Source organism: Macrotis lagotis, chromosome 1 (assembly GCF_037893015.1).
Source record: "Macrotis lagotis isolate mMagLag1 chromosome 1, bilby.v1.9.chrom.fasta, whole genome shotgun sequence".
Taxonomy (NCBI): Eukaryota; Metazoa; Chordata; class Mammalia; order Peramelemorphia; family Peramelidae; genus Macrotis; species Macrotis lagotis.
Genome location: NC_133658.1, coordinates 249,532,908 through 249,548,980, shown reverse-complemented (window position 1 = coordinate 249,548,980; position 16,073 = coordinate 249,532,908). Strand labels below are relative to the sequence as shown.

General features: G+C 38.5%; 1 protein-coding gene across 22 annotated transcripts in view; it reads left to right on the top strand.

The window, feature by feature from the left end:
* The window catches only part of ZMYND8 (zinc finger MYND-type containing 8), a 148,252-nt gene that overhangs the window by 105,676 nt on the left and 26,503 nt on the right, over positions 1-16,073 (top strand). For all 22 annotated transcript variants that reach the window (XM_074210179.1, XM_074210174.1, XM_074210172.1 and 19 more), the window contains 3 exons: positions 1,460-1,603; positions 7,848-8,000; positions 12,463-12,969. In XM_074210179.1, the coding sequence (XP_074066280.1) occupies positions 1,460-1,603; positions 7,848-8,000; positions 12,463-12,969 (804 nt within the window). The remainder of the gene's footprint in view (positions 1-1,459; positions 1,604-7,847; positions 8,001-12,462; positions 12,970-16,073) is intronic.

The following is a 16,073-nucleotide window of genomic DNA, read 5'->3' as shown; positions in this document are numbered from 1 at the left end:
TATTTGATAAATAGCTTTTTAAAAATAATAGACTTAAGATTTTGTCAGTTTAAAGCTTTGGCTTTTTGAGTCTTAAACAATTTATCTATTGAACTGATGAAAAGTGAGGAAGAGTTGTTTTATAGAATTTTATGGAATCAGCAGTGGATGAGAGACTGAAAATTCAATTTAGTCCTTCCTACTTTGTGTGGTTAGCTTTCTTAGGAACAAACTTTTAAGAAGATTTTAGCAGATGTTTTAGATAAAATGATCGTCTTTCTAAGGAAAGTGAAATTTTTTTTTAAAGAATATCACCTGATAGAATTTTATCTTAGGCCCTTGGGGGAGGGGGGGAAAATACCAACCACATGAATGTGTGTTAATTCTGTTTGCTCTGATACTAGGTTATAAATTTATTCAAGTTAAGAATCTTCAGGACCACCTAGGTGGTGAAATGGATAGAGGGCTGACCCTGGAGTCAGGAGGATCTGAGTTCAAATATGGCCTTAGACACATAACTAGCTATGTGATTTTGGGCAAGTCCCTTAACTCTGTTTGTCTTAGGAACCGATGATGTGAAAACTCCTTTTAAAATGAGCCGGAGAAGGAAATGGCAATCTAAGTTGGACAAAATTAAAATGGCTGAACAATCTGGTTAGACATATTAGTTGCATCTTGTCTGTGCATCCTTCATTGAAAGTCATTTTCTTTTCATCTAATTTTTTATGCTTTAAAGATAACAGCTTTTGTATCGTTATTCACTTAGAAAATAGTTGTAATGGAGGGGCAGAGGGGAATGACTTATTGCTAAGGTAAAAAAGAACAAATTGAGGTGGAATTTGAACTCAGTTTCTGTTTATAAATCCAAGGCTCTTTTTCATTTTACCTTTATGTTTGAAGTATAATAGACACAGTTTGTGTGAGTATTTATTTAGCCAAAGGCAATAGCTGGGGTCTTTCCCCCCTAATTTCCTGTGAGTTCAAGTTTGGTTATAGTTGACATCTTGGAAGAAGTAAATGGCATTTATAATTGGTAACTTGAAATATTCCCATATGGTTACTACTTGTCAGGTGTGCTGATGAGTGAGTTTTAGGGAATTTGGGACAGGCCTTGCAGAATTGTTTAACAGAAGTTGAGATACTGAACTATTTAATAAGGACAGTATCTGTCAAAAAAAAAATTGCCCCCAGTTCTTGGTACTTCCAGAAGCATAGTTATTTTCATAAAATCTGTATTCTGAGATTTCCATATATTATTTAGGTTAACTTGATTTTACTTGGAGCTTAGATGATTTGTCTTAGAGCTTTAGGGGTTCATAGAATAATGAGGAATCTTCCATTCAGTAGCTTTGTTTGTGGCCTTTCTTTAAAAAAAAAAGATGAAAAACACAGCAATCCCTTTCAGATTGTAGGTATTTTCATTGTTCTATCTTTTTCTTAACATTTGACTTTGTAACAGAATTGCTTCTTTGTTTTTCAGCATCTCCAGCTTCCACAAAGACGGGCCAAGCAGGGAGTTTGTCTAGCAGCCCGAAACCTTTCTCTCCACAAGCTTCAACCCCTCTGCCAGCAGCCAAGCCAGAGAGAGCTTCCACTCCTGGAAGTATTCTGAATCTGAACCTCGGTCAGTTCTAACCTTCCATTGCCTTGTGGTGGGAGGATTGGATGCATGCATGTTGTGAAAGTTCAGGGATCATTGGTGTGTGTGGAAAGAACCAGATCTTGAGTTCTCTGTACCATCTTTGTGTGATATTGCTGGATAGGAATGTAATTTAGAGAAGCTGGGAAAAAAAATGAATGAAAAAGATGTCTTTTAGCACTTCAGTCACACAGTAAAGGCAACAAGTAGAGTAGGGAAAGGGAATAAGCACCTACTATAGGTCAGGTCCTCTACTAGGCTTTACAAATATTCTCTCATCACATAAGCTCATTTGGTTGGTTCTGAGGAATCCAAGGATCATCTACTAAAGCTATTTTCTTAACAAGATGGAGCTTATTTGAATTGAGACTGTTGCTGGAGTGATTGTGAGTGATAATCTAGTCCTTTCTTCAGTTTATGGAGGACACTCCTCTGAGAGCTCTCTGGAGGGATTTGACTTGTCCAAGATCTTGCATTCACTGAGTTGGAAGAGTCCAGAGGAGAATTTAGAACTCATCATGTCCATTCCTCTTTCTAAGATACTCAGCTATAAATCTTATCTTTTGGTGGGGCATTCAATGGTATAATCTGAAAATGAATGTGGTTGTCTTGTTGCCTAAGAATAATGTTGATTCTACACTTGAATAAATAGGGGTCCTTTTGGCCAGGTTTAGAAAACCTTCATTTTCCTGACAATGTTATTTCTGCCAACCCACTCTAATTCCCACTCTTTTCTATTTTTTGTCCAACTAAGGAAAAGAAACAATTTTTTTAAAAGGCCAAGGTGGGGTGGGAGAACACCCACGTTGACATTTCTTCTATATCAGGCTGTGGTAGGAGCAGATTTGTGTAATCGCCACCTATGACTCAATGGGCTTTTTCATCAGGATGGAAACCATTTAGGGTGTAAAAGATTTTCTTTTTGTCCTTTGGACAGTGGGAGGCTCATTTGAAGCACAGAGGCCACTTTTGCTTTGGCAACATTTCTGGATTTCCTGAAATGATTGATTTGTCTTTGAGGGTTTCTTTGGGTTGTTGAATTGAATTTCAGTTGTCATTCAGGATAAGAATGTGTACATTTTATTTACATTTCTTTATACACATATATGCATATATATGTGTGTTTGTATATTATATATATTTCTATATATAATGTGTGTTTATGTATGTGAGATGGTAGAATGATTATTATTTATTCCTATTTTACAGCTAAGGATACAGGCTGAGAAAGGTCAGAGGTTCTTAGCAGTTACCAACTCCCAAAGCCCTCATTTTACAAAAGAGGACTCTGAAGCTTAGAGCAGAGGATTGATTTGTGTTAAGAAGTACAGTCTAGGATTTGGACAGTCTTCCTGCCTCATGATTAAGCTTTCTCCTTTGAGGTGACTTGTTCAAAGCAAATAAGTGGTGAGGAAAGGCTGAAACTCAGGTCTTCTGACTTCAAACCAAAGGTGCTGTGTTCTCTCTTCTAAATTGGGAGGAGTTTGATTAAAATCTCTTGGGGGGCTGGAAGAGAGACTCCAGGCAGTCATCTGGAGGCTCCTTAGCAAGTCCCAGGGTGATGACCCTTGTTTGCTCATTGTACCAGACCAGAGAGATTGGAAAGGGAACCTCCTGGGGGTGGGGTGGGGGAGTGATGCACCATATAATATTTGATTGTCTATCAACAGATCTCAAGTTGAATTTTTACATGTCAGAACAGGTACCATGGAGCATAGGAATGAGCCTTGGGAACAGAGACCCTGCTATGGGGCAAGTTTTCCTTTCTTTGAGGAATCCCCCCCCCCCCAATACAATGAAGGAGGGATGGGGTAGGATACCTGAGTTCTAGTTCTGGTTCTGCCTCTGGTATGACCTTGGGCAAATCTCTTGTTTCTGTGGGTCTCAGTTTTCTCCTCATTATAAAGATGGGGCCCAGAATTTTAGGATGTCTTCTGCAGCTGGTGATTCAGCAAAGAGAGAGTGCTAATCATAGTTAGGAAGACATGAATTCCAATCCAGCCTCAGACATTTAGTAGCTCTGTGTCACCTCTGAGCAAGTCACTTAATGTTCACCTCAGTTTCCTCATCTGTAAAATGAGTATAATGGTAGCACCCATCTCCCAGGGTTTGTAAAAAAGCACTTTACACATAGTAGACCCTCTATAAATACTACTTCCTTTGCCCTTTTGGATTCCTGATATTCTGTGGTTGCCATCTAAATGAATATGAACTTGTCTAACTTTAATTTTTTTTAAGTCACTGTAATATAGAACAAAATTAATCTTTTCTTCCCTTTGGTCTACTTCTAATCTGACCTCTTATCTTGTTGTAGCTGTTTAACTCTAGTTAAACTAAACTCAGAAGTTCATTAGCTCTGTGATCAAAAGTTACCTTTTTGCCCTGGAAGCCCATATGGTTGCTGACCTTAAGAGAATGGAATGTAGTTTAGTCCTGTGAATTCCCTTGGATTTGTTCCTCTGCTGTTTTGAGGGAGATTTTTTATTTGAGCTGTTGAAAAAGCAAGACCTTTGAGGCAGGGATGACCTTTTCTGGTTTGTTAGTAGAGTTTTTCAAATCTTCAGCTGAAGATAACTTTCCTTTCTTGACTTCTGCTCTGGCCAATGATGGTGGTCAGTAAGAGCTTTAGAGAATAGGGCATTGATGAGTAGGATTCTGTCAGTGGTCTACTTAGATAGCAGACTTATTTTCTAAAGCAACCTTTGCATTCATTGGTCATTTCCTATCCAGAAGCCTTAGCACTTTCTCCAGAGCACAGATATCGTGGGTGAGGCTGGCAGAGGTGTATTCTGATGTCCGCAGTTCCTACTTGGAGTGGAAATTGGACTGTGGAAAAAGAATGAAATATCTGTCAACAGGGGCTTGACTCCCAGAGTGTCATGGGGGTCATATGTGTGTTCCAAACAGAATAGGGTTGGGAAGTCACTGATTGATTAGGTGAGGCAACAGCTGAAAGGGAAACTTTGGCAAGAGGTAGGAGGAAGACCTGGCATGTTCCAAGGTGGAAAGAGCTGCTGGAAAGATTATTCTCAAGAAGGTCTTGACTAATAAGCTTTCTTTTTGCCTGCTTCTATAGGTAGATGCATTTGGGAGGCTTTGGCAGAATGAATGTAATAGAATAATAACAATAGCAATAATAATGTTAGTTAGCATTCTTATTTGTAAGATTTGCCGTGTGAATTACAAATATTGTCTCATTTGAGCCTCATAAGTGTTTGGAGATACGTTCTCTTGTTACATGTTACAGATGAGAAAACTGAGGTAGACAATGCTGGTAAAGTAGGTACTAGCATCCTCCCCAAACTGAAGTGAATTTAAATTACTTGCCCAAGATCACACAATTTATAAGTGCCTGAGACTGGGTTTGAATTCAAATCTTCCTGACCCCAAGTCTATTGTGACATCTGGCTGATTCAGTTTCCATATTGCAAAGGAAATCCTTCTCCCCTGGGACTTGTCAGTTACTTCCCTTCCTTTGTGATTTTTTTCCTAAAATGATGTAGTTTTTTTGTATTTTAGATTTATCGAAAGTTCATTCCTAAAATACAATTTGCTATTCCTGATTATTGCTCTTCAGAAAATGTCCTCTGCTAATATAAAACTATTGAGTTCCTTTATAATGAAATATACTATGAGGTGAGTTAGTAAAGACTTTTTTTCTATGGGAAGTGGTGAGAGTAATAAAGAGATAATAATAATAGCTCATATCCTTGTAGCATTTTAGGATTGTAAAAATATTTCCATCATGATGCAGACCTTTCTGAGAGGAGATGTGATGTAATGAAAAGAGAGCTGGAATGGGAGTTAGGACCCATTGTGTGACCTCTAGCAAATTAATTAATTTCTCTGGGCCTTATTTCCCTCATCTGTAAAATGAAAGTATTGGACTTGGTAACTTCTATGGTCCCTTCAGTTCTCAATCTAATTAGGTCCTCTGACTCTGGGAACTTGGGGAGTTACAATCAGCCCTGTTTCCAGAAAGCATCTGATGTCTTAGAAACAAGCAGGAGGGCTAAGTGGAGAGAGGGTACCCATCAGATGACTGTGAGTTTTGGTCAACAACAGAGGGTGATGGATCAATTTACAGTTCAGAATACCCAGGTGGTTTTAGGAAAAGAAGCAGGTGAGCCAGGAGTTTACCTTCTCCCCCCCCCCCTTTTTTTTGTATTTTAATTTTTTTCAATTGTAAAAATAATTTTCAGCATTCATTTTTTGTAAGATTTTGAGTGCCACACTTTTTCTCCCTCCTTCCCTTCCCTTTTCCCTCTTCAAGAAAGCAAGAAATCTGATATAGTTTGTACATGTACAATCATGGCAAACATTTCCTTATTAATTGGGAATTTTGTAATAGTTTGGATTGGCAGTAAGGCAGTAGTGAAAGTTATAGCCAAAGAACAAGGACAAAAGTTGATGTGTGCTGAGAGTGGTGGTAGGGGCAGGAGTGGCACTTGGGCAAAGGAGTCCTTTATATCTCGGGTCACTGGGGATTAAAGAGAGGCTTCAACTATTTTATCTTGAAAATGCCTAAAAGCTCTCATAAAAGTTGGTACTCCCTGTTGAGGATCATAGAGCTCTGAAATGGGAAGGAACCCTAAGTCTCAACACAAGACAGAAAGGTTAGAGGAACCATAAAACATTGGATGTTTTAGCTAGCAAAGAATTTACAACAGAATTCTAGAGCTCTTAAAGACTATCTGGTCCAAGGTTCCATGTATATTGATAGGAGAAAAAAGTTACACCTTTATTTTCTTTTAGGTTTTTGCAAGGCAAATGGGGTTAAGTGGCTTGGCCAAGGCCACACAGCTAGGTAATTATTAAATGTCTGAGGCTGGATTTGAACTCAGGTACTCCTGACTCCAGGGTCGGTGCTCTATCTACTGCGCCACCTAGCCACCCCACACCTTTATTTTCACTAAATCCTAATGGAAACATTTCTTTTGATGATGCTTGTATGGAACACTTTTTTTTTTTTTAATTTTTAGGTTTTTGCAAGGCAATGCGGTTAAGTGGCTTGCTCAGGGCCACACAACTAGGTATTATTATTATTTATAATTATTAAAGTGTCTGAGGTCAGATTTCAACTCAGGTACTCCTGATTCCAGGGCTGGTGCTCTATCCACTGAACCATCTAGCTGCCCTGGAACACCTTTTCTGAAAGGGATTCATAGGTTTCATTAGCCTGCCAACCGAGTATTTGATTTAGTCCAATCCTCTTATTTTACGAGGAAAAAACTGGGTCCATCCCCCCAAAAATTTTATCTGAAGCTACACAGGTAGTGCTTAAACTTAGTTCTCAGTTATTCATGGGTACTTAGTCCAAGACTTCATTCACCAAGGCTCATGGGGTGGAATGGGGAGGGATTAAATGATCAGAGGTAGTTGGGAACCTTGAGAGGTTTTGGAGCCTGGAGAGTTCCCCTTTTGATGAAGGAAGGTTTGCTGTTGGGGAGGGGATGTGTTTAAGTAAGGGAAAACCCTAAGGAGGTCTTTGGCAAGCAGGATTTTGAGAAGACAGCTAAAATCTTTCTTTACCTTTCTTTTGAATCCATGAGTAATTGGATGGATATACAGGGTGGCAATTGATTCAGAACAATGAAGACTATCAGCAGACAGGAGATCCTGACCTTGGATAACTCATTTAACATCTATGACTCACTTTCTTCCTATGTAAAAATGAGGATTTAGAGCAAGAGTTCATAACCTGGAGTCTGGAGGAAATAAGATGAAACAGTGGCTAGAGAAGTGAACCTGGAATCAGGCAGGCCTGAGTTCAAATGTAGCCTTAGTTACTTCGTAGTTGTGTGATCCTAGGCAAGTCACTAGGCAAGTGATTTAATCTTGATCTTCTTATGTGTAAAATGAAGATAATAGCACCTACTTCAGGGGTGCTTGTGAAGTTTAATTAAGATAATTGGAAAAGTGCAAATACAGTGGTTGTATTGTACTTAATAAATATTGATTGATTACTTTGTTAAGATTTGTTTGAATTTTAAGCACCTTGAATAAGTTTCTCTGGATAGTTTTGTGTGTCTTTGAGAAAGAGGATGGTACAAATATGGAATATAATTTGATTCTCTAATTTTTGATATACTTTAAGTTGATTTCCTGGAGTTTTTAAATTGGCACCATTGGTACTAACTTTTGCTGGTGGAGTTGCAAACTAATTTGTTTTTTAATTTTAATTTTAAGTAATTTAAGGTTAAGTAATTATAATAACAATGTCTTCCAGATCGAAGCAAGGTGGATATGGACCTGAAGGAACTGAGTGAGTCCGTTCAGCAGCAGGCAGCCCCTGTGCCACTCATTTCACCCAAAAGGCAGATTCGAAGCCGATTCCAGCTTAACCTGGACAAGACCATAGAGAGTTGCAAAGCACAATTAGGTATGTCTTGGTTATTATTGTTTCTCTTAAGAACCCAAGGTAAGATTTTTCACTTTCTCCGAAACTCAAGCGAATTTCCTCTCGGGTCAATTATTTGCCATTCTTTGGTTAATAGTTACACAAGAAGAGGATATGATCCCAACCATGGGTAGGTTATTCTTTAGCTGGGAGGCAACTAATATAAAGTGGAATCTTTCTTCTAGGAAAATTGTTTTTCTTTCTAAAACCCTCATCAGCTCAGGGTTTTTTATACAGTATCTTAGCGACAATATATATTTAGCTTGTATGCCATCTTTTTGCTCAGTCCTTTGCTTCCAGTCTGGTTCTATTTATTAGACCCTTAAATTCACCCCCAGGGTGGTATGGGATGTTCAGGGAGAACAAGTATGAGGACTTGTCCAGCTTTTTTCAGGCCTGTTTATTACTCTTGTTATTACCCTTGGTGTTTCCCCCATCACACAACTCTTATCAGTATCTCCAAGAAACAGTGGCATGTGAAACAATAACATCCTGGGGAAACCATCTTGGCAGAGGGGCTAAACCCAGCTGAGGATAACTGACAACCCTTGAACCCATCTGTGAGTTAGGGGGATGTCTACCTAAGCACATGAAGACTTCTCCTAGTAGAATTGGCAGGTGAGAACAGTTTGTTCCAGAGGCCATAAAGAAGACTAAGGCAGGTACTTACTGTGGAGCGCTTAGAGCTTGGGGCTTTGATGACTTCAGAAGAAAGAATGAAGTGGACTACTTTGCACAACTCTATGTCTCTTAAATTCAATTCACATATGAGTCAAAACATCAGTGTCATTGGTCCCCTTTGAAAACTGTGACAAACAAGTGTGGTGGAGCAATAGAGTGTTGACTGTGGAAAAGGAAGACTGAACTCAAGCATGCCTCTGATGGGCAAGTCACCTAATTTCTGAGCTTTAGTTTGCTTATTTATAAAATGGGGATGGGGGAGGTTAGACTAGACTGCTTCCAAGATCTCTTCCAGTTCTAAATCTCAAACCTTAAGAACTTTTATTTAGTGCTTAGAATTAAGAGGATCTGGGTTCAACTTCCAGCCCTGCCACCTATAATCTATATGACTTTAGGCAATTCGACTCACTGGGTTTCCATTTCCTTGTCTGTAAAAATGGCAGTGGGGCATTGAACTAGATCAGTTATTTCATCAGGTACTAACCGCCAACCAGGTGCTAGACACTGAGAATACAAGTAGAAAAAATGAAACAATTCTTCCTGGAAAGGTACTTAGATTCTAGTTAAAGAGATAACAAGGACATATAAAAATGTAGATACAACCTAAATGTAAAGGGATTAATTACCAATGATTAAGGGGTGGCTAGGTGGGGAAGTGCATAGAGCACTGGCCCCAGAGTCAGGAGTACCTGAGTTCAAATCTGGCCTCCCGACACTTTATGATTAACTAGCTGAGTGGCCCTGGGCAAGCCACTTAACCCCATTGGCCTTGCAAAAACCTAAAAAAAATACCAATGATTAAATCTGAGGTAGTTGGGAAGCCATTAGCAGTTGGATTCAGGGTAGGCTTCATGCAAAAGATGCACTTGATCTGTCTTAAAGCAAAAGAGGTTCTTCAAGCTGTGGTACATGAATGTAATGAAATATTTTTGCTCTGTGAGAAATGATGACCAGGCAGATTTCAGAAAAACCTGGAAAGACTTAGATGAACTGATGCTGAGCAGAACCAGGAGAACATTGTACATCTTAACAGTAACATTGTGTGATAATCAACTATGATAAACTTAGTTCTTTGCAGCAATACAGTGATCAAAAACAGTTCTAAAAGACTTGTGATCCATCCATATAAATATGGAATCTGAATACAGATAAAGCATACTATTTTCACCTTTTAAAATATTTTTTTGCTTTTTTCTAATTTTTTTCCTTTATTCTGATTCTTCTAATATGGAAATAAATGTAACATATTTTTACATGTATAACCTTTCAGATTACTTGCTATCCTAGGATGGGGGTAAGGAAAGGAGGGAGAAGACTACAAAAATGAATACTGAAAACTATCTTTAAATATAGTTGGAAAAAATAATTAAAAATTAAAAAACCTACTTTGTGCCAATTCCATCTTTTTTTTCCTGCTCTCTCTTCCCTCCATTCTTCAAACCCCAAATACCTTTCCCTTTAAATGACCTCTTTAAATCCTACCTGTCCTTTAAGGTATATCACTCACTACTACTTGGGTGGTGAAGCCTTCCTTGACCTTCCTGAGTTTTTTTCTGAGGACCTATGACACTTTTTGGGTAGCCACATCATATTCATCATAATGGATAAGTGGAATCACCTTAAGTCAGTAAGCATTTATTAAGTACTATGTGCCAGATATTTTACTTTTATATCTGGTAAATATTCAGGGGAGATTTTTTTGAATCTAGAAAATTTTCAGGGTTGCTAGTGTAAGAACTTTATGCATATGCTCCAGAATGGATCTAGAGTAAGGGTGAACATTGGATACTAATGGGATACTAATACTAAAGGGGAGGCATCATCTTAATGGTTAGAAGGAAACTCCTGTTCCTTTTCTGATACACGTAGACTCCAAAGTGAGCCAGGAGATTCTTGGTTCTATTCTTAATCTACTGTGTGACCTTGAATAAGTCACTGCCCTTCTTGGCTATGTAAACTAACAAATCACTTCCCTTTTCTGAACCTCATTTTCTCTCCCTACAAAGCAGAAGCTTAAGCTAGATAATAGGATTTTTTTTTAAGGTATTTTTTTTTGCAAGGCAATGGGGTTAAGTGGCTTGTCCAAATGTCTGAGGCTGGATTTGAACTCAGATACTCCTGACTCTGCCACCTAGCAGCCCCTAGTACTTAAGCTCTTATAATTTCTAGATGCATATTAATCTAAGTAAATCAACAAGATTTTATCAAGCATGTTCTATATAGAATAATAATAATAATAATAATATATAGTCTTTTAAAGTTACTTTTACAAATATCTCACAACAACCCTGGAAACCAGGTGCTGTTATTATCCACATTTTATAATCGAGGAAACTGATGTTGAACAAGATTAAGTGACATGGGGGCGGCTAGGTGGCGAAGTGGATAAAGCACTGGTCCTGTAGTCAGTAGTACCTGAGTTCAAATCCGGCCTCAGACACTTAATAATTACCTAGCTGTGTGGCCTTGGACAAGCCACTTAACCCCATTTGCCTTGCAAAAACCTAAAAAACAAACAAACAAAAAAAAAGATGAAGTGACCTGCTTGGGATTGCACAGCTAATAGGTGTTTGAGGTAGGATTTGAACTCGGGACTTCGGTCTACAAATATATTGAATGAGATTATCTCAACTCTCAAGGATTCTCAATATTCAGAGGGAAAATAGGTATACATATAAGTATATACAGAATACAGTTTACAGAGGGTAGTCTTTGTGACAACACTTTTATAAGGTGGGTAGTACTTCTGGTATTCCATTGAGCATATGAAAAGACCCAGGCTTTGGGAAAGGAAGAGAATTGCTTGTGATAAAGTTGAGAAGATACTGATCTGGGCAACCAGGATGGCGCAGGGCCTTGGGTCCATGTCTTATGAAGATTGATATGGGAAATTGGGCATGTTAGCTTGGAGAAAACCCCAAGGCCATAACTATTAAAGGACACTTAATGTGGAGGAGAGATAAGAGTTCTGTCTGACCTTAGAACCTAAAACTAGGAGCAGTGGATAGATGTTGTAAAAAGACCATTTGGGGCTTTATATTGGGAAAAAATTTAGTAATTATCAGTTATCCAAAAGTGGAATGGATGCCTTGAAAGTTGGTGGGTTTTTCTTCTAGCAAAAGGTTAGATGAGTATTTTTTTCTTATATTTTAATTTTATTTAAAGTTCTGAATTCTCTCCTTCCTTTTCCTTTCCCACTAAAGAAGGCAAGAAAAACAAAACGCATTGCAAACATATATTGTCAAGTAAGACAAATTCTTGAATTAATCGTAATTCAAAAAAAGAGAAGAAAATATGCTTCAGTCTTTTCTCTGGGTCTATTACTTTTCTCTCTGGAGGTGGATAACAGTTCATTATGAGTCTTTAGAATTGTGTGTTGATCAGTTACTAAATCTTTCAAAGTTGTTTATCTTTACAGTGTTGTTGTTGCATAAATTGTTCTACTCCTGGCTCTACTCACTTCACTTTACATTAGTTCAAACAAGTTTTCTTAGGTTTTTCTGAAACCAGCGGGGTTTCTTTCAGATATGGGTTGTAGTAGTTAGCTGTGAAGGTGCTTTTCATCTTTCAAATTCTGTGATGCTGTGACTTGAACCTGGCACCTGAGCCTGCTTATCACATCTTGCTACCTATTCATAATAAGAATCTAGTTTTCTCTTTAATGTTTGACATGGAAAATGTTTGTGTGGTGGTTACAGTGGAGACATGGCTTTCTCTTGTTTAATGAATATGGCATTCATTGGTTTTTCTCCTTCCCATCTAGGAATAAATGAAATCTCAGAAGATGTTTATACAGCAGTAGAGCACAGCGATTCAGAAGATTCAGAGAAATCGGACACAAGTGACAGTGAGTACATCAGTGATGATGAGCAGAAAAGTAAGACTGAACAGGAGGAAACAGAGGACAAGGAAAGTAGCCGAACGGATAAAGATTCGGCAGCCTTGAAAAAAAAACCTAAACCCCCCACTCCAGTGGAAATTAAAGAAGATTTAAAAAGCACATCTCCCCCCACTGAAAAATCAGACCCTCTGGTCAAGGAAAAGTCCACTACAGATCCTGAGAAGGATTTTTCAGAAAAGGTCAAGACTTTGCCCCATCCTGTGAAAGAGAAAGTTAAAGGCAAAGATGAGACAGACTCCCCTACGGTACATTTAGGTCTGGACTCCGATTCAGAGAGTGAACTTGTCATAGATCTTGGAGAAGATCATTCTGGCAGAGAAGGACGGAAGAGCAAAAAGGAGTCCAAGGAGCCACCTATTAAACAAGAAGGTAAGTTATGTCCGTTTCAGATGTTTTAGTTTGGTGTCTTGCCACCATCTTGCACCTGAGGGTTATTTAATTAGTTTGATTTATCTCATTTGGTAAATACCATGTGCAAACCATTGTGCTCTGGGTGCTGGGAATAAAGAAAGATGAACTGCTCCCTTCCCTCAGAGAAGTGGCACAGTGGATAGAGCATTGGCTATCACATCAGAAAGATCTCAGTTCAAATCTCGCCTTAGAAATTTATTAGCTGTGGGACATAGGGCAAGTCACTTAACCTCCATCTGCCTCAGTTTCCTCAACTGTAAGGTGAGAATAGTATTAGCACTTACCTTGTTGTCAAGATCAAATGAGATAATATTTATAAAATGCTCTGTTACAACTTGAGATACTAGAAAGGAGGGGTCATTTTGTTTTGTTATTTTTTGTACTCTCAACATTTAGTACAGACTTGATAAATAATAATTGGTCTAGCTTGTGTATTTATTCATCTATATCTCCTTGAGAAGGGCGAAGGGGAGCAACCATTTATTAAGTCACTATTATATGTCAGGTATTCCTAAGCATTTTATACAGGAAGATAAAATACAAAGAAGTGCTGGAGTGTGTGTGGGGGGGGGTGGGGGGTGGGTAAGGCACCTGGTGGGGAGGTGCAGTAGAGAGTCAAGTAGAGTCTCATCAAGGCTACACACTCCTCACAAAATGGTGACCTTGAGTAGGGATACCTAGGCTCACCACTGGTGAGATGGACTCAGGATGGTGTATTTCCTAAGTGGGTAAAGCAACTGGTGGGGAAATGGAGTGGAGTGAGTTGTGTACAGAGAAAATGAAATATCATTCAGACATGGACTACTTGAGTATATGTGTGCTATGTAGAGAGGGACTAGAGCCGAGAGTACATGAAGGGGAGAGTAAGATGAAAATAAACCAACAAGGTTAGAGCAAGCTATATGCTGTGTTTTATTATTATTATTATTTTTTTGGCTTTCTTGCAAGGCAAATGGGGTTAAGTGACTTACCCAAGGTCACACAGCTAGGTAATTATGAAGTTTCTGAGTCAGCTTTGAACTCGGGTCCTCCTCAATCCAGGGCCAGTGCTCTATCCACTGTGCCACCTAGCCACCCCTGTGTTTTAATCTTGATGCAGTGGGGAGCCACTGAAGATTTTTGAATGGAGGCATAGCCTGGTTGAATTTTTGTTTTAAGAACAGCAATTTGTCAGCTGTATAGAGAATGGATTGGAGAGGGGAGAGATTGAATGCTAAGAGATAATTGCATTTATGTAGGTGAGATGTTATACTTAGGGTAGAAGCTGTTTTCGTGGAGAAAAAGAGTTCGATATTAGAGATCTTTTAGTAGTGGAATTATTTTCTTTGATCCTCACTCTAGCCCTTGTGATGTAGGGAAGGTAGCTCTTATCTTTATTTTTCATAGATGAGGAAACTCAAGCTCAGGATAGTTATTTTGTCCAAAGCCACACAGCTAGTCACAGAGTAACTCAGACTTGTAGAGCTGGAAGGGGCCTCCCAGATCTTGTAGCCCAACCCCCTCATTTTAAAGATGAGGTAATTGAGCAAGACTGAACTAGGCCTGGAGCCCAGATTTCATAATTACTGAAGTTCCATCCATCCAGCCATAGAGGTCATCAGTTATTTTTAACCTGTATCCACAGTTTTTGTTCTGATCACATGGAAATTTTTCCCTTAGCAGCATTCTAATTGTTTTGGTCAACTCTTTAACTGTGTTCCCAATCAAAGTGCATTCCCTTAGAAGTAAAGAATTAAAGGCCTGTGTTCTTGTGTTGTTTCCCAAGTCTTCCATTCATATTTAAACACGTTTAGGATTATTTTACTGTTTGCAATTTTCAGCTTCTGTGACCTTTTCATCCTCCTAAAAATTATTAAACTGAAGAACATCAACAAACATGAATCATTTCCATATACAGAGAACAGAAAAAGAGGATTGTATATACAGTTCTGAGTATTATATAAAGCTTATTTTAAAAAAAGTATGGGTAAAATTTTCAGTGTAGTTTAAAGCTATATGCAATTTAATAATTGCCCTGTTCCCTTTTTCTGTGTGTGTGTGTGTGTGTGTGTGTATATATATATGTTTTATTGGAGTGGGCATCACAACCTCACTCCCACCCCCTTTCAAACAATGATAGCACAATAGCTTTCACTTGTAACAAGTAAGTCTAGACAAGTCCATCAAATTTACACCCTTGTTGTTATCTGGAAATGTAAGCCTTCAATTTTCTCTGTTGAGAGGATTGAAGTTGCTTCATCATCAGTCCTTAAAAGTTGGAATTGGTTCACTGATTCCTATTTTTTTTTTTTGAGGTTGTTTCTCTTTACTATATTGTAATCATGGTATAAATTGCTATCAGTTTATGGTAATTGTGTTGAGAATGGATTGGAGAGAGAAGATATGGGTAGCTGGGAGGCCAATTAGGAGCCCATCACACTCGACAGCATTTTGGGGTCCAGTTAGTAAATCTTGATGAAATTCAATGTCAATTTTTTTTTACTCTTATCATAGTGTCCCTGCACATAGTTAAGTGCTTGATAACCGATTTATCTATATCCTCTACTGGAAGGCACCATGCAGGGCTTGAGCTATTGTAATGTAAGGTCTTGTAAGTCCTGGAATCCCTGGAAGGTACTCAAGACCTTCTGTGGTCAAAACCATTTTCTTAAAATTTCTAATATGTTCTAATTTTAAATTCGGCAGATACCCATAGATAAAACCCATGTAAATAATAGATCTTTGGGGGGTGATCAAGGTGACCCACGGTAATATTTAAGGGTGAAAAGGAATCCTGAAACCAAAAAGTTGGACAACTGCTGAACTACAACACAGACTGTCCCACTTGAAAATGACCTTGGAACGAGTTTTAGAAGACTGAGCCGCCCCCAGAAATAATCTTGCTCAATATCTGATGTGGTTCAGAGAGGCTTTTATTTGCCCAACGATACACAGATGTGAACTATAATTTTTGACTACAGATTTATTGCTCTTTCTGCTAGGCCACATTGCTTTATTTTTTTGTAAAGGCTATTGACATTGACCTTTAGAAGGCAGTCTGACTGAGTTGTTTTTGGGTTTAA